Raw genomic sequence first — 18,718 nt, 5'->3', positions numbered from 1 at the left:
GCCCCCTTTATAATTGACATAAAGTTTCCTTATGAGCCGGCAGAGCTCTGATAATTATGAAATTATGTCCTTCCCCTGTTCAATATGCTGTGGAAATTTTTTTTTCTTTTTGGATCACACCTAGCGATGCACAGGGGTTACTTCTGGCTCATGCACTCAGAAATTTCTCCTGGCAGAGCTCGGGGGACCATATGGGATGCTGGAAATCGAACCTGGGTAGGCAGCGTGCAAGGCAAACGCCCTACCTGCTGTGTTATCACTCCAGCCCCCTGCTGTGGGATTTCCTGCCCTTTCTTTCTCTGGTTTCCTTGCAGAGACTGACTTAGTGGATTTGGAGAGAGTACGAGAGTTAAGGCACATGCCCTGCAAGCACCCAACCCTGGTCCAGGCAACCACAGGGCCTTCCGAGCCTTGCAGGATGCACCCTTGGAGGCCACTGAGCATGCCCAGGTGTGGCCTTGGAGGCCTCTCATAGCCACCAGAGCCTGGGCAGCACTGCGTTTTTGGACATTTTGATACATTGAACTGCCTGTCCAGTTGGCCAAGAGTCGCTGGAAATGGCTCCAGAAAGAAAAAGAGTGACATCGCAGATAATTTTCCTCTTTTCTCCTGGCCCCCTTCTAGGGCTTTGGGAACAAAGCCTTCCTGGATTGATCAAGTCATTGGTGCCCTTCTGCGGGCAGCTGATGTGAATGTGATTGCTGTGGACTGGGTTTATGGCTCAACGGCGGCCTACTTCTCAGCTGTAGACAACGTGATTAAGCTGGGGCTGGACATCTCCAGTTTCCTCAAGAAACTCCTGGTAGGTCCCGAGAATGCAGGGCGAACTTAGGGCTGTCGGGGTGGGAGAGGGGGAAAGGCTTAGAAAGAAAGAAAGAAAGCAAGCAGGAGGCGGAGCTGCAGGGCAGAAGAGGCCCCACCTATGACTTGCAGTTCTGTTTGACATCTTAGCACTCATCTCAGCTGAGCTTGGGCTGGTGCGGAATGTTGCACCGGGAATGCCTAAAAGCCTTTGCAATACTTTGGTGGGATTGAATGGTCCTTCCACACTTGAGGCACCAAAGGGGAAGACATGTCAAGGCAGGAACTTGGAAGAAGTTCTTCATTAATGGATGAGGACTCTGCCCCACTTCCCCTGAAGTCTAAGAGATGAGAGGATCATGTCCAGAACCTTCTGCTTGAAAACCTGGTGGGGTGGGAATGAAGGGCATGGGAACTTGGGAGGCCATGGACTAGCTTGGTTTTCATAGAACTCACCGGAAATACCTTTGTCTAGATGCTGGGTGTGTCTGAATCTTCAGTCCACATCATCGGTGTTAGCCTGGGGGCACATGTTGGAGGCATGGTGGGAAACTTCTACCAAGGCCGGTTGGGACGGATCACAGGTAACGCTCTTTCTGCTCATCCTCTCAGGCTTCCAGATAGAGACTGCCTGCCTGAAAAGGACTTGGCCGAGGCCCCCAGCTGGGAGTGTGGATGCTTAGTTCCTAGGACTGAGCTTTCTTATTTCCACTAAAGCATAATCATTGTGGCCCTTTGGTGTAAAATGGAATTGCAGGGCTGGAGAGGTAGTACAGCAGGGAAGGTGCATGGGATAATATGGGTTTGGTCCCCAGCACCAAATATAGTCCCTGGAGCCTTTCCAGGAGATGTCCCTGAGTTCAGGGCCAAAAGTAAGCCCTGAACAATACTTGTTGTACTCAGAAACAAATACAATGGCATCATGTTGTTACCGCATGGTCTCTGCTCTCAATGTGCAGGCTGTGCATATCTTTCTGTGCCTCAAGGGTCCACATGTTAATGATGCACAGCTCCTGACCACTATGGAAACCACCTTCAGGCAGTTTTATTACATACTGGCAGAAGCTCAAGGGGCTATGTGCTTTAGGAGCCTTCTGACTAGAATCACGTCATAAACACCCTGGCTTCCTGGCCCTCTGGTGGGCCCACTCTGAGCTGAGGAGTTCTGCGCGTTGGGTTTGTGGAATGAGAAGCCGTTTCTCAAAGGGATAATCCACTTATCACCACAAATTTCCTTCCTGGGCTGGAGTGATAGCACAGTGGGTAGGGAGTTTGCCTTGCATGCGGCCGAGCCGGGTTTGATTCCCAGCATCACATATGGTCCCCCCAGCATTGCCAGGAGTTATTCCTGAGTGCATGAGCCAGGAGTAACCTCGGTGCATCGCTGGGTGTTTCCCAAAAGCAAAAAAAAAATTTTTTTTTGTTGTTCTTTCTTCCTGGAGTCAGAGAGATAATACAGTGAGTAAAGTGCTTACCTTGAACTTGGTCAGGGCTGCTTTGATGTTAGAGTACCCTTAGGAGTGATCCCTGAGTGCAGAACCAGGAGTAAGCCCTGAACACAGTGGGGTGTTGCCCCTTCCAAATTCCTTTCTTTTCTGACTTGTTTTTCCACTCCCTTGTGATGTTTTCAGTGACCTCCCAAATAAGCCACTTTAAATCCCTGTCTTAGGATATAACCTTTTATAGTGTAGGGGAAGAGATTAAAACTAAAACACAGGGATAAAAATATTTACTGTCCATGGAGCTGTAGCTGAGAGAGTAAATCTGTAAGAACACTCAGCAGCATTGCGTGTGTTAACTAACTGGCTCCAGACCTGCAGCCTTTGCTGTCCCTCCAGAGGCTCTACACAAACCCTGACCAAACGGCCTGTGTTGTGTGACACATCTCTTACAGACAAGAGGGCCACTGACAAGTTAGAGAAACAGGGTAGGGTGGAAATGGTGATTCTGGAAATGGTGGTTCCGAGTTAGTTCTCTCACTATGGACGAGGGGGAAATCATTCCAGGATCTGAGCAGAGAAGGAGGTGCCTGTGGGTCCAGCAGGTTCTGTGCTGAGAGAATTGGACCCTGACACAGTGTGTCCTCACAGGCCTGGACCCCGCGGGGCCTGAGTACACCAGAGCCAGCCCAGAGGAGCGCCTGGACCCGGGAGACGCCCTGTTTGTGGAGGCCATCCACACGGACACGGACAGTGAGCTAGGGGTCTCTGGGGGTGGAGGGCGGGCGTACTGGGCCAGGGCTGGTGTGGCTGCAAACGTCTCCTTTGGCTCTGCTGTCTCTGAATGCTGAGAGAAAGAGTTTGATGTTTAGCAGGCAGGATTCTCATTAGTTAGGAGGATTCTCATTCTTGGGCCAAAAATGCTTGGTTGTGAGTCTCCCTCCCTGAGGTAACACGTGGCTGTGTGTATGGGGGGGGGAGGGGCTGGTTGGCACAGCTGCCCAGCTTCTATGAAGGGAACTCAGCTGGGGGATTCCTTCCAGAAACTCGGGCCTTTTAGGAATTCCCTTGTCCCAGAGATGAACCCGGCCACTAGGTCCAACAGAGAATGAGGATTCTGTGTTATCCAAGACTGATGTCTAGGAAAATCATCCCTCCCGCAGCTCTGAATCCAATGGAAGCAGCAAAAATTGGGCATTCCTTTTTCATTTCTGCTAAGAGGCCCATGCCAGGGCCTGTGCCCAACCTGCTGGGTGCATGAAGACATAGCATCTGGGTCGGAGAGATAATGCAGAGGTTGAGGTATTTATCTTGCAGACAACCTGGATTTGATCCCTGACCCACTATAGTCCCTTACCTTCCCTCCCCCTCCACACACATCTACACCAGGAGTGTTCCCTGAGTGCAGAGCCAGGAGTAAGCACTAAGTATATCCAGGTTAGGTCCAAACCCAAACCAACCAAACCAACAGGAAAACATCTGGTCTGACTAGAAGAATTGGCAGTCCAAGTGCCAGAGTTTTTGTCTTTGTCTCCATTACTTTTGTCACAAGGCTGCTTTTAGGGGCTGCAGAGATAGCACAGTGGATAAAACGCTTTTCTTACATGTAACTGACCCTGAATCACATATGGTTCCCCAAGTGCTGTGGGGAATAACTCCTGAAAACAGGATCAGGAATAGTCCCCAGGTACTGCCAAGAGTAGCCCAGCTTACCCCTAAACTAGAGAAGTCTGATCTTAGCTTCTAAGTTTGAGAGATTCATGATTTTTTTTTACCCAGGTAGCATATTACTCAATTCTGTTTTCCACCTTCATTTCACAGGTAGAGAAATCAAATGCGTCGTCCTCTGCCTAGCTATTAAATTGGTGAATCTCACCTTTCTCTGCATTTGTTAAATAGGCGCCCATTTCATGGTCTAGGCCTCTCAGTTGCCTTCAAAGCTGGAGTCTCTTCCCAATGTGACCCCCACACCCAATCTTTTGCCTGAGAGATAGTACAGGAGTAAGACATCTGCCCTGCATGTAGCCGGTCAGGATTTGACACCAGCACCACATCTGGTCCTAACTCCCATCAGGAATGATCCCTGTCCACAGAGCCAGGAGTAATCCCTGAGCACATATGGTTGTGGCCCCAAATAAAATCAAAACAAAAATGATTTTCTATCTATCCATTCACTTGACATTGAACTAGGTAGAAGGCACTGAGGTCACTGCAGTGCATAACACACCGAATGAGACTCCAGCTGCAAGGTACTGGTCAGCCGCTTGGGAAAGCATTCAGGTACTATTCCTTCAACATCTATGTGTGACGTACACATGTGCGATAGATACTCTGCTTATATTGAGGATATAGCAGGAAAATTCAGGAAAGGACCTTGGCCTGACAGAGCTTCAGAGTAATGGTGCATTGTGACAGTGAGGAAGGATGAAGGATGAAGGATGAAGGATAAGGGAAAAGTGTGAGTTGGGGACTGGAAGGATAGTAAAAGGATTAAGATACCAGGTTTGTCCCTGGTATCACATGATCACAGTTGATCCCTGGAATGGTGTGATTCCTTGAGCACACGGCCAGGAGTAGCCTCCAAGCATCACTGGATATGGCCAAAAGTCCTCATCCCTAATTTAAAAATAAAAAATAAATAAAGGGTGAGTTGGGTAAACACTCCACTTCAAATAGGATTCTCAAGGAATATGTCCCAGGAGGCAATGTATGAGGTGAAACTCTTGCAGATGAGAGTCCTGGGGAGAGCTGGGGGAACTTTCTAGGTGCAGAAGACAGATTGATCTAGGGAGAAGAGAACAGGATGGAAGAATGTGGTTGGCAGGTAGAGTGAGGTGTTGAGGGAGGCTGGAAAAGGGGTACAGGATCAGGTTGGCATTCCATGGTCAGTGACATTTAGGGTCCTTTGGAAAGATGGTGGAGGCTGCTCTACAGAGAAGTGGATAGAGCACACACTAAGGGCAGCAGAGCAGAGTGAAGCCACAGTGACAGTCTAGGCAGAAGATGAGGGGGTTTGGACAAAGGTGTTGGCAGTAAAGGCAGACAGGTGGAAAGATCAGGAACACATTTTGGAAGTAGAACTGAGCAGACTGGTGACATGTTCTGGGACTCAGGGAAAGAGGGATCAGAATGAATTCTAGGTCATTGCCAAACTCCTGGAGAGTTGACATTAAATGGACAATACGTAATCAATGGAGGGAGAAAAATCAGGGTTTTTAATAACTGGGTCTCACCCCTCTGAGGAGCCAGCTGTGGTCACTATGACGGAGAGGAGGTCTGCCCTCTCTCAATGCTTCCCTTTGTAGCCAGGCGTCTGCTCACTCCGAAGAACACAAACACTTTACATAGAAAATTGTAGGAAAGTGGCCCAAACTTATTTCTATGAACTTTAACTCCAAGCAAAATAGTAACTAGTTATAAGGGAATGTACCAAACTTACCACATTTTTTTTATTTATCAAAACTTATATGGAGGGATATTTGCCTTGATTTCTATTAGATTCAAATAAATATCTCCTTATGCATTTTTTCATCTTTGCTTGCTTGCACCATGGGAAAGTCCCTTTGGGAAACTATGAGTACTAGTTCTGGAGCATCACAGGAGAGAGGTGGACCTTTCAGGAAGTTCAGACTGTGCGTGGCTCTGGAGTGGGGGTTGGACCATCTGCCCAGGTAATGAGGTTCCATCTCTTTTCAGATTTGGGCATTCGAATTCCTGTCGGACACGTGGATTACTTTGTCAATGGTGGCCAAGATCAACCCGGCTGTCCCGCCTTCATTTATGCAGGTCAGAAAGCCAGGGAGAAGTGGGTGTTGGCTCAGCCCAGAGACTAGAATTCACTGGAACTTCTGTATTAAGCCGGCCAGTGTGGGTCACAGAGTGTCCTGTGGGTCTTTGGTCAGTCCCTGTAGGCTCACTCAGCATTTGCTGAATGCGTGCTTGGGAGTTACTTGGGAGTTACGGAGCATAGGGTAGAAGTGCCTAAAATTAAAGTCTGCACCACACGTAAGTTGTCTTTCCATTCTTAATGATCTAACATCACTCAAACCGACGACCATAGTTCCTCTTCTTCCTGGCCTAGCGTCATGGCTAGAGCTCTGCTAGTTACATCCTCTGCTAGCACATGAAAAGCAAGTACCCTATGCACTGCTATTACTCTGGCTCAGGATTCTTTTTGATCATTTCACTGACTAAACATTATTTCAGTGGATTGAATATGCTCATGTTCAAAACTATGTTTCTTTTTAGCAATTATTGCATTTTCCAGCAATTTGATTTTAAAGGGGTGGAGGATAGTTTGATTTTAAAAGACTTTAAAGAGGCTGGATATCTGGTACAGCAGAAAGGGCACCTGCCTTGCATGTGGCCAACCTGGGTTTGATCCCTGGCACACCAAATGGTTCCCCAAGCCCCACCAGGAGTGACCCCTGAACTCAGAGCCACGAATAAGTCCTGAGCCCAGCTGGTCGTAGCCTCTCTCCCCTTCCCCAGAAAAAGAACGAAAGAAAGAAAAAGATAAAAAGGAGAGAGAGGGGGCTGGAGCAATCGCACAGTGAGTAGGGCGTTGACCTTGCGTGCGGCAGACCCGGGTTTGATTTCTAACATCCCATATGGTCTCCAGAGCACCGCCAGGAGTAATTCCTGACTGCAGAGCCAGGAGTACTCCCTGAGCATCGCTGGGTGTGGCCCCATAAAAAAAGCAAATTAATTAATTAATGAATTAATTAAAAAAGGAGAGAGGGAGAGAGAGAGAGACTTCAATTTTCCATGACATTGAAAATGTTGGCCACTTTTCACTTTTTAATTCATAATATGATTTTTAAAGGGGTTTGTTTGAGTCTGCTGGGAGGCTGCTGGTGCTTGTGGAAGGTCTGTATACAAGAGAGTCCAAAGCATGGTGTAAAGGCGCACCCATATACAGCTCAGACTTGGATGTGGTCCCACCTGAAAGGGAGAGTTTGGAGATCCCAGAACCCTGCGGTCGTGGCACCCATCAGAGCTCTTGACTCCACGTATTCAGCATGATTCATTGTACGTTTTAAAACAATAAACAACAAGAAAACCAAGTTATTCAGTTGGAATGTTTGGGATGATTATTTGTTTGAAGGAACCGCACCCTGACCTTCAATGCTTGTTGGTGAATTGCTTCGACTTCTCTGATTGTCTTGTTGCTGGGTTGGGCATAACGAAACTATGAAGTGTGTAGTTTATAGTGGGTGTCAGTACGGGCGATACAAATGTGCAGGCAGATAAGCCTTCTGAGTAGTGGGGCTATAACGCCTAACTACTCCTATACACCTGCCTCAAAGAGTTTTGAAGGACGGTTCTCAATTTAAGCGTTTTCTTGGTAGATTTAGCGTTGGTGACTCTGAAAAAGGAAAAGGAAAAATGCGATAACCGTGCCCATTATTATTATAAAATATGGCTCAGGGGATATCCCGTGTATTTATAGCCTACTGGAATACCAGACTCAGCCTTGTTACAGTAAATATCTTGGAGGGGGTTTCCATGGTCTTGAACTGAAACCTTGGTTGTGTTTTCTCCCCCTTCTTCAGGCTACAGTTATCTGATCTGTGATCACATGAGGGCTGTGCACCTCTACATCAGTGCCCTGGAGAACTCCTGCCCACTGACAGCCTTCCCCTGTGCTAGCTACAAGAGCTTCCTGGCTGGAGAGTGTGTGGATTGTTCTAACCCTTTTCTGCTTTCCTGTCCAAGAATTGGTAAATGTCATCCATTTGGCTTCCTTTGCTCAGTTTAGGGGAATCCAAATCTTGCTAGTTGTTACCTCTTTAAGTCCTGATAGCCTATAGTTAAGAAATCTAGCAACTGCGGTAAAGAAATTCGCCTATGATGGCATTTGGCCTCTGTGCCCTTTGCCCTCTGTACTGCTGCCACCGAACCCATTCTTGCATATAACAGCCATCACCAGCAAAGTCTGGCTTCCGGACACTCTTAAAAATAAAAAATAAAAACTCTGGTTTCACCCAGAGTCTCTGCCTTCACTCTCAGAAGGGAGACTTCCCATTATCCTTCCGAGCCAGAACAATATTCTTCAACTCCTGATAGACTCTCTGTTTTTTTTTTTCCTTTTTGGGTCACATCCGGCAATGCACAGGGGTTATTCCTGGCTTTGCACTCAGGAATTACTCCTGGCAGTGCTTGGGGGGACCATATGGGATGCTGGGAGTCGAACCCAGGTCGGCTGCGTGCAAGACAAATGCCCTACCCACTGTGCTATCGCTCTAGCCCCATGATAGACTCTGTGGTGTATGTGTTAAGGAGAGTCTCTAAGGGGGACTTATATCGCCCAATGAGACATGGGAGACCGTGGTACCACGTGTTTGCTGAAAATGTGCCTAGTGGGTGGTCACCGGGACCACGTTCCTGGCTGACTGGGGCTGGTCTGGAGAGAAGGGCTGTGGGAAGGCTGAGGAACCTGGCCTCATCTCACGCTCTGCAGTCCCTGCTGCATGTATCCTGCAGTTATCCATCACGAAGAGCTCTGGGAAAAACTCCAAGAAAGTCTAAAGTCTACTGTTCCTCTCCATCCCTCAAGCTCCCTCTTCCCACTTTGGGCTGCTACTCACAGCTGCCTGTCCCTGTTTATATGAATCAAATACCAGCTTGGCAAGACATCAAAGTGGAGAGGCTTCTGTAACAAAGTGAATCAGTGTTGCTTCCTTTCACCACTTCCCCCGGCTGGGCTTGGACTGGCTGATGTAGCAGCCACTTCACACCATCTCATATCTCACTACACTTTCCCTTGCACAGAACACCCTGGTGATACTGCTTGCTCTTCCAAGAGTACTTCATCTTTCTTTACCTTGAATGCTTTTTCCCCAACTACTCTCTGCCTGGAGTGTACTTCCCCGACTTGTCAGGCCCAACAATCCCTCTGTGCTCCTGCTGAACGGGTTACCACTCAAACGGCAGGCATTGAGAGGGTTCTACGAGTTAGACAGTAATCTTAAATTCTTTTTTTTTAAATTTTATTTTCATGAGGTTGTTCACATCGATTAAATTCAATATTTCAACACCAGGGCTGGAGCGATAGCACAGCGGGTAGGGCGTTTTCCTTGCATGCAGCCAACATGACCGACCCGAGTTTGATTCCTCTACCCCTCTCGGAGAGTCCGGCAAGCTACCGAGAGTATCTCGCCCGCACGGCAAAGCCTGGCAAGCTACCCGGGACGTATTCGATATGCCAAACACAGTAACAACAAAGTCTCATGATGGAGACGTTACTGGTGCCCACTCGAGAAAATTGATGAACAACGGGAGGACAGTGACAGTGATTTCAACACCAATCCCACCACCATTAGACCTTCCCATCACCCTTATTTTGAATTTTCCCACCACCATTCAAGCCTGCCTGCCAGGGGCAGATGCTAAATATTTATTTTCTGTTGCTTATCAGAAATATCGTGAGAGGTCACGAAGCCGCAAAAGTAGCCACGCGCCTCTGGAATTCTAAAATTGTAAATGGTTGGGGTCCAGAGACATCTCTGGAGAAAGCTAATCCATTTGAGATTCATCTGGGAGTTTCTAGATCAAGGCCATTGATGCACTGAGATGGGGCCTGGAGGCTGATCGTGGGCATGACAGCCAGGACCCCAAGTGGGAGGGGAGACAGGAAGGGCTGACCTATCTCTGCTGCCACCACATGGCCTGGAGTCTTAGTCCCTGCACCCGCGTACCTGGGTTTTGCTTCTGGAGGCTTGTGGCCACCGGGGTTTTATCTGGAGTGGACAGAGAGGGCACGCCCACCCCATCTGAGGTGCCGTGGTGGAATTGGCTCAGTCCAGGGTCTGGCAAAATCTCTGGTGATTCACTACTGTGTCTCTTGTAATCTTAATTTCTACTAAATGTCTCCTGACGATGGGCCAGATGATCTAAACATGTACTTCCGGTTCACTTATATATTTGGTTTTCTGCTGCCTTGAGTGATTTGCATCTTGGGACTCACCATGGGGCTTGGTACATAATGGGCACATGATATTATTTGTGGTGTAAGTGGGTACATGAATCAATACAAGGGCAGGTACCAGGGAGTCTTAAAATGGCCTCCTTGGAATTCTTCTATTTTTGCTTTTTTTACTTCCAGGATTGTTGGAACAAGGGGGTATTAAGATAAAGCCGCCTCCCAAGGAAGTGAGAGTCTACCTCTTGACGACTTCTCAGGCTCCATACTGTGGTGAGTGCATCCTGGCTTCTGGCCAGCAGAGTCTGGGGTTTCAGACACACAATGTCCCAACACCAATTCTTTCACCAGTATCCTCTTCCCTCCACCAATGTCTCCAATTTCCCTCCAACCCACCAGTCTGTCTCTCTGACAGCACTTTTTTCTTTTTCTTTTTTTTTAATTTTTGGGCCACACTCAGCAATGCTTAGGGGTTATTGCTGGCTCTGCACTCAGGAATTACTTCTGATGATGCTCAGGGGACCATATGGGATGCCAGGGATCAAACCCAGGTCGGCTGCGTGCAGGCAAATGCCCTCCCCTCTGTGCTATCGCTCCAGACCCGACGGGCACTTTTTAAAATAAAATTTTGGCATGATGGTTTATAGTACTGTGACTGATAAGATTTTGGCATGATAGTTTTTAGTACTGTGACTGATAAGGTTTTGGCATGATGGTTTCCAAGACTGTTACTGATGTGGTTTCTTACACAACACTTTACCACTTTTCAGCGCCCACTTTTCCTCCTGGTTAACCGCTTCCCTCCACCATCACTGCAGTGTTCCTTCCCTCTTCTATTCTGCTCTTTCCCCAACTCCTGCTGCCAACCCATGGCAAGCTTCCTACTGAACACCAATTGTCATGGTCTTCATTTTAGGAGGATAAATTAGATCACCACCTTAACACTAAATTACTTTCTGTTCATCAGTATCAGGTTGGTGAAGGGATTTTTGTAACGAGGTTCTGGAGGGACTGTTATAATGTGACATGTCTCCCCAAACTCACTCTGGAGTCACATAGATGTGACACTCGGCTTCTCCACCTTCCAGATCTGTGACCAGAAGCAAGTGACTGCATCTGAGTCTTTGATGTAGAAAACACAATACAGTAACTGCACAACACAGTTCAGGCAACCCTTTGTGATGGTAAAACAAAACAGTAAACAGGGAGTCAGGACTACGTGACAGTGACTGGGACTTGTAATAATTCCTTCCCAGGGTCAAACAGGACTTGGAAGACTAAACTTGGTATGTCTGTGTGCCAGAGAGAATTCATGGCTTCCTCCTAGGGACACAGTGGGTTGCTGGAGGCTGCAGTGGGCGTTTCATACATGAGACACATGTCTCTCAGAGGAGGTGTATCCAAGGTAACCCAGATAAGTGTAAATGTCAGCATTCAACTCCATGTGTGGAATTTCCAGATCTTGCCAGTTCCGCCTTTGCCTCCACATTGGTTCTTCTGCCCCTTCTAAAATCTTGTCGACTGTAGCTGCCTCATCATCTCTTCAGAGTTCAGCTGAGGAGGGGCAGCAACTGTGGGAATGGACTTCTGGCTCCAACTTTCAGCCCCAACGCAGTGACCCTGGGAATCCCAACCTTGGAGAGGCTGGGGGAGCTTTGGGGTGGGGGTGTTGGGGAATATTCCCCCACCCCCCAACAGTGCCTGGACACGTTGTGCACCGGGTCTGGGCAGACATGGAGTGAAGGGTGACAGGTGCACAGAGAAACACCCTCCAGAAGCAGCTGATGGCTGTTCACTTTATTGCCAAACACGCATATATTTTGTAGGGGGTCTCAGCTTAAGAGGAAGATCCAATCACAGAAAGTTTAGCACTATTGGTCTATCACCTCTCCAACTCTGCTTTGCCCCTGTCCAATCCCCATCAAGGCTAGATGCTGCCATTAGGATGACTTGCTAAGAATATGTGACGGTTTCTGTGTCTAGGGATTATGTGACTAGGAGGTCAAGTGAGGCTCAAGGCCAAACACTGATGCTGGCTGACACCGTGTTCTTGCCAACTTTGCCCGGATACTCCCTCTTGTGAGGCTCTGCTTCTGGGCCACTTTGCAAGGTTGAGTCTTATCTGTACCGTGTCTGTCACCATGCTCCACATCTGACTTTTTTTTTTATTTAATTCAAAGGCTAGCAGTATAAATAACAGAAAGATCATAAAGGGTAAACCCCGTTTAAAGGTATATTGCCCTCTCATTTCCTTTGCTAGTAATACATTTAAACGATCGTATTAAATTGACTTCTACATGAACACAGCAAGAGATGTACTATGCTTAAAGGTGGCTCCTCCTGGGGACATCGCATCATCAAATTGCAGTCCTCAGGCCAGATTAGTCCTTCCCAACCCTAGCAGGGTCCTTGTCCAGTACACAACTCAAATAGTCAATCAGCTGCTCCTGGAGGGTATTTCTCCATGCACTTGTCATTCTTCACTCCACATCTGCCTGGACCCAGTGCACAATGTGTCCACACACCGTTGGAGAGGAAAACTGTTCCCCAACAGGGGGGCGGTGCAGGGAGTTTCAGGTCTCTCTTGAGAAGGCCTTTGCAGACTGTTTTTCTCCTCAAAGCTTGTCTGCCTGCTCCAACCCTGAGGGCACAGACAAAATCAAGCCTGGGTGGTATCTGCTTACCTGCGTGTGCTGAGCATCAAAGCTGGTCCCCTCCTCCCCTCCCCCCCCCCGGGAGGGGGCACAGACTCTCTACCTGGGTCATTCAGGGGCTCCAGATACTGGCCTCTCCGCTCACCACCCACTCCCAGGCCAGCACAGCTCTGAGCTCCCCTGTCCTGTGCACCTGGTGTTGCTGGCACAGTGGTCCCCTCGGATCCCTGCTCCGCAAGCACCTGTGTAGTTAGAGAATCACCTCCATTTTTCTAGCAGTGCCACTTTCCCCTTGTAGAAAAGTGTTTCACGCAAAGTGCTTATGCCCTCACCATGTTCTCCGTGGTGACGTCAGGGCGCTGTGGTTTATTGATGGAGAGATAAAGGCACACAGAGGTTCAGCAGGGCCAGGGGTCTTGGGTGCGGATTCCTTGACACACCCTCACTGTTCAGTTCCTGTCATGCACCTGCACAGTTGGCAGTCTGTTCTCAGTGTGTGTGCAACAGGAGTGGAAAACCCTCCCGGACTTTCTAGAGTCATGTAGGGAAGGATGAAGCAGAACTTTCCTTTTCCATTCCTCCCCCTCCCCCCTCGACTTGGCAGTGTTTGGGCACTACTCTTGGTTCTGTATTTGGAGGTTACTCCCAGTGATGATTGAGGTCTGTGTGGTCCTGAGGATCAAACCCAGGTTCCCACATGCCAAGCGTTGCTCAGCCCATTGAGCTCTCTCCATGGGCCAGATACTCCTCAGCAAATTTTTATTTGTTTTCTGTTTTTGCTTTTTGATGTTTTTTTTTTTTCCTTTTTGGATCACACCCAGCGATGCACAGGGGTTACTCCTGGCTCTGTACTCAGGAATTACTCCTTGCGGTGCTCGGGGAACCATATGGGATGTTGGGAATCAAAGCTGGGTCGGCTCCGTGCAGGGCAAATGCCCTACCCGCGGTGCTATCACTCCAGCCCCCAATTTTTAATTATTTTTGCAGCACTAAGGATTAAACCCAGGGCCTCATGCATCGCAGGACCCATGCTCAGCCATTGGGTTATATATCTATGAGAACTTTTCTTCAACAACCTTTTTGTCGTCACAGTACCTAGTGGCAAGGCAGAAGTGATATTATCTAACTCAGCTGAGACACACACACACACACACACACACACACACACACACACACACACATATATATATATAATTTTACTGAATCACCATGAGATAGTTACAAGATTTCATGTTTGGGTTACAATCCACACAATGATCAAATACCCATCCCTCCACCACCAATATCCCCGGTATAACCCCGGTATAACCCCCTTTCCCACCCTACCCCTGCCTCCATGGCAGACAATATTCCCCATACTCTCTCTCTACTTTTATAGTTTGCAATACAGACACTGAGAGGTTATCATTTTTTGGTCCTTTATCTCCTTTCTGCACACATCTCCCATCCCCACTGACTCCTCCAGCCATCTTTTTCTTAGTGATCCCTTCTCTATTCCAGCTGCCTTCTCCCCTTTGCTCATGAGGCAGGCTTCCAGCTATGGGGCAATCTACCTGTCCCATGTATCTACTGTCCTTAAGTGTCAGCCTCATGTTATGTTGTTTTAGACTCCACAAATGAGTGCAGTCCTTCTATGTCTGTCCCTCTCTTTCTGACTCATTTCACTTAGCATGATACTCTCCATGTCTATCCATTTATAAGCAAAGTTCATGACTTCATCTCTTCTGACAGTTGCACTCTCTCCCTGCCAAAGATGTGCATGATTTGTATTTTAATATCCCCATTGAAGAAGCTGAGCATCTTGGTGACAGAAAATCCGCTCCAGGTCCCAGAGCTGATGTGAGGCAGAGCTGAGGATCCTAAGAGCACTAGGGCCCTCTGAGGCTCTTGGCACCTTGCATGTCCTGACCCCTGGTGATCTGCTTTGTTTTGGTTTTCTAGTGCATCATAGTCTGGTGGAGTTTCTCCTGCAGGAACCGAGAAACAAGGAAACTAACATCGAAGTCACCTTCCTTAGCAGCAATGTCACCACTTCAACCAAGATCACTGTCACTATGTACGTAAGCATCTCACATGGCTAGCCAGGCTTCTTTTTTTTTAAAAAAAGTCATTTTAATTTGTTTGTTGGGGTTTGGGGCCACACCCAGCGATGCTCAGAGCTCACTCTAACTCTGTGCTCAGGGGTCATTCTTGGCAAGGGACCAAGGGACGCTGTGCCGGGGACTAGACCTGGGTCAGCCTTGTGCAGATCAAGCGCCTTAACCCTGCACTTGCTCTTCCCCTCACCAGTCTTCCGTTGCTTTGCTGCCTTATGCATGTGCACACATGCTTATCCAGCACACGCAGGGCCACTGCACGGTCACCGAGGGTGGGCTCAGCCCACCGCAGCAGGGCTGCGGAGCATAGATGGAGCCACTGTCCCAGGGTTCAAGATTATGTGCAGACAGTAGCTGACCAGGCGGCAGTGGTGGAGTGGCATAACAGGGAGTGAGAACAAGGAGGCCCTGAATGGAAAGACTGGATTTCTCAATACCCAGGCCGGAAGTAGCTACAAGTAGCAGGACTTTAGCTGAGGCTCGAAGGGGAATCTCCTCTGAAGTGAGGAGCTGTCCAGGCTGGGTTCCTGGTGGAGCATGCCAGGGAGAGTCATTAGTCATCAGCATGAGGCAGGGCCAGCGGGGATTGGTGCTGCATGGTTAATCCCCAGCCCCTTTCCCTCCTGACTGGGGTTCCGAATGCTCGTTGGTTGGTTGTTGGTTCTTGAGCCAAGAGCGCCGAGACCCTTCCCTGCAGGGAAGGGCAGTCTAGCAGGGGACAGGGTGACACTTCTTTCAAAAGCGTTTGGTTCGTTCCTTCCCACTGCAGGACGGTGTCCAGTGGGGGAAGCTGGACAGGCCAGGCAGTCAGATGGAAGGGTTTGACAAAAAGAACAAACGAGAGTTGCATCAAGAGAGCAGAAAACCCAAAGGGGGTTGGGGAGGCAATGCAGAGGTCAGCCCTCTAAAAGATGTGCGCATCCTAAGACGAGAGAGGTAAAGCGAGCCGGTGTTTGGCCCTGCACTGAGCTGCGCTGGGGAGTGAGGGGGTGGGGTGAGGCTGTTGGCAGGAGCTGGTGGCTGCTCTGGAATCCCTACCCAGGGCGCCCGCCCCAGCTGCCCCACAGAGAAGTGAGGGCCACAGAGCCGAGCCTGGCCGTGAAGGCGGAGGACACTGAGATAAGACTGGAAGCTCAGGAGTGACCCGTGGGGGCCAGAGCAGGTGTGTGTGTTGGGAAGCACGAGAGGCTGGGGAGTGGGGACAGCAGGCGTGGGGAACTGTGAGCAGAGGTGGGGTGCAGGGCCAGAGCCAGACGAGGCCATGCCTGAAGGACATGACAGCAATTTGGGGAGCCCTGGGAGTTGAACTTCTCAGGTCAGATTTGGGTTTGGGACCATTTCTCAGACTTAGTGTTGAACCCCAGTTGTATACCTGGGAAGACAAGTGTCTTCTGGCTTCCAAAACACCTTGCAATGGCCAGACCCCACCCCGCTCAGTCCCACTCAGCCAGGCCAAGGAGTGAGCAATGGTTCACGTGAGCCTTTTGAAGGGTAGCTAAATGCTGCTGATAGCATCAGGTCAAGGTCTTGCACCATCTAGAGGGAGTTTCATCACCTCCCCGAGGCATTGAGAGAAAGACCAGCACTGACAGGAGTCAAGACTCGGACGGATGGGGAGGTACACTGCAGACTCGGATGGATGGGGAAGTACACTGCAGCGTGCAGGAAGCCCTGCACTCCATCCACAGCACCACGCCGTCCCCTAAGCAGTCTGGAATCACCCAGAGCTCTTACCCTGGAATAAGCCCCACGCAATCAGAAAAGTACAGATTGGGCAGCAGAATCCCACCGCAGCTTTACACGGTCCACAGAGCTGGTGATCCTAGGCACCCCCCTTCCCCTAAGACCAGCAGCCCTTCAACCTTCCCCTGAAGAGTTGAGTGTGATGCCTTAGAAGGTGTCAGGACACAGTTCTACTCGATTCCCGGAGGAACAGAAAGTGAAACAATTAAAGGGGAGGGGCAGAGGGAAGTTTGAGAGTGGTCTTTCCCCTACTTTCTAGATCTTTGTGAAATCCCAAGATTTCTTTCTAATGAGAACAGAGCCTGGCCAAATTCTCAGGCCATGCTTTTTTCAGTACGTATACACCCCTCACCTCCCCCCACCCACACTACCACCAGCACCACACACACACACACACACACACACACACGCACACACACCACATACACCACACACCACACACACCCCGATACCACCACCACCACATACATACACCACACACACACCTTACACCACATATCACACCACACACACCACCACACACACACCCCACACACTACCACCACCACATACACACACCACCACACATACCACACACACATACCACATACACACCACCACACATACACACCACACACATACCACACACACACACCATCTAGCACCACCACCACACACACACACCACACAGCACACACACATACACTACAAACAACACCATACACACCATATACACACACCACACATACACACCACACACACACACACACACACACACACACACACACACTTCTTCACTTCTTTTTCTTCTTTCCTTACAAAGAAATCTTTACTTCTTCTTCCCTCCCTGGTTTTCCCTGGGTGCACAGCTGTGGCTTCAATGGCTGAGAAAAACACATATTAGCCAGGGGCTCCCTCCCTCCAAACCACTCCTCAAAGGGAATGAATGTCCTTAATCTTCCCTTGGATATCTTCCTTCAGAGGAAAATATTTTATCTGTAAATGTTAGTTTGTTAAGAGAATACTCCAAAGTAAAACTATGCAAGGTTCTTCCTCAAAAAGGAAAAAGACTCTTGGGGCCAGAGATACGGTTCAGAGAGTAAAGTGCTTGCCTTGCATGTGGCTGATCCAGGTTGGATTCCTGGAGGTCCCCAGGAGTAAATCTTGAGTGCAGAGCCAGGAGTAAGCCCTAAGCATCACCAGTGTGGCCCCAAAACGAAAAACAGGAAAGGAGAGAAGTCAAAGAGATCTGCAGAACCTGCCCTGGGCAGAGCACAGCAGGTAGGTGTTTGCCTTGCACATCCTGGGCCCATATACAGTTCCCTTAACCCTGCGAGGAGGGATCCATTAGTGCAGAGTGAGGGATAAGTGCTGAGCACTGCCAAGTGTGACCTCATACACCAAAAACAAAAACCAAAACTAAAAAGGCAAAGATGCCCTTTTGTTGTTCTGCCAGAAAGGAAAGAGAAACCAGCAGGCGATTGTCCCTACCCGTTGGCCTCTGAAAGCTGAACCTCCCTGCCCTCCCTTCCACCACGCTTCTGGCCCAGTGGACACAGTGGACACAGGAGGCAGATTCACCTCTGCCCGGCCTGGGTTGTATAGTCTGTGGTGTCTCCCCACCACCCCTGCCCTTGGCCTGACCTGGTGATCAGCTTTGCCACCTCTGACTTCATGATGCAACAGCGTGACTGGCTCTTTCTATGACTCTCCCACTTGAAGACGGTCTCCATTTAGAGAGACTTCACAGTTCCCTCCACCTGTCTTCGGAAACACCTGCTGTGTTCCCAAGCAGGGCTCGGGGGCCATTCCTAGCTGATGGGATGATGGTGTGCTTGGGCCCTATGATGTGGAGCTGGGCTGGAGCTCAGGTCCTGCATGCACCCCTGGCCCTGAGATTTCCCTCCTGGCCCCACAGAAGTTCCTATTTCAGCAACACCAATCACTGGACAGTTTACTGTTTGTGCCCAAGACAGCAGGCCTCTTTGAAGCCCTTCTTGGGCTGAGAACTTCCCCCTCCTCTCTTCACCTTTGCCCTTTGACAGTCCAGAGTGTCAGCTGAGAATCTGGAGTGACAGTACA

The 18,718-nt window shown here is 49.1% G+C and overlaps 1 protein-coding gene across 1 annotated transcript in view; it reads left to right on the top strand.

The window, feature by feature from the left end:
* PLA1A (phospholipase A1 member A) overlaps positions 1-18,718 on the top strand; it is a 47,640-nt gene that overhangs the window by 7,078 nt on the left and 21,844 nt on the right. The window contains exons 3-9 of the mRNA XM_056109116.1: positions 625-802; positions 1,277-1,385; positions 2,892-2,993; positions 5,937-6,026; positions 7,796-7,963; positions 10,348-10,437; positions 14,760-14,874. Of these exons, the coding sequence (XP_055965091.1) occupies positions 625-802; positions 1,277-1,385; positions 2,892-2,993; positions 5,937-6,026; positions 7,796-7,963; positions 10,348-10,437; positions 14,760-14,874 (852 nt within the window). The remainder of the gene's footprint in view (positions 1-624; positions 803-1,276; positions 1,386-2,891; positions 2,994-5,936; positions 6,027-7,795; positions 7,964-10,347; positions 10,438-14,759; positions 14,875-18,718) is intronic.

This window comes from Sorex fumeus, unplaced genomic scaffold (genome assembly GCF_029834395.1).
Source record: "Sorex fumeus unplaced genomic scaffold, SorFum_2.1 ptg000265l, whole genome shotgun sequence".
Lineage (NCBI taxonomy): Eukaryota > Metazoa > Chordata > Mammalia > Eulipotyphla > Soricidae > Sorex > Sorex fumeus.
Note: the sequence above shows the minus strand (reverse complement) of the source record. Positions and strands in the feature narration are given on the sequence as shown.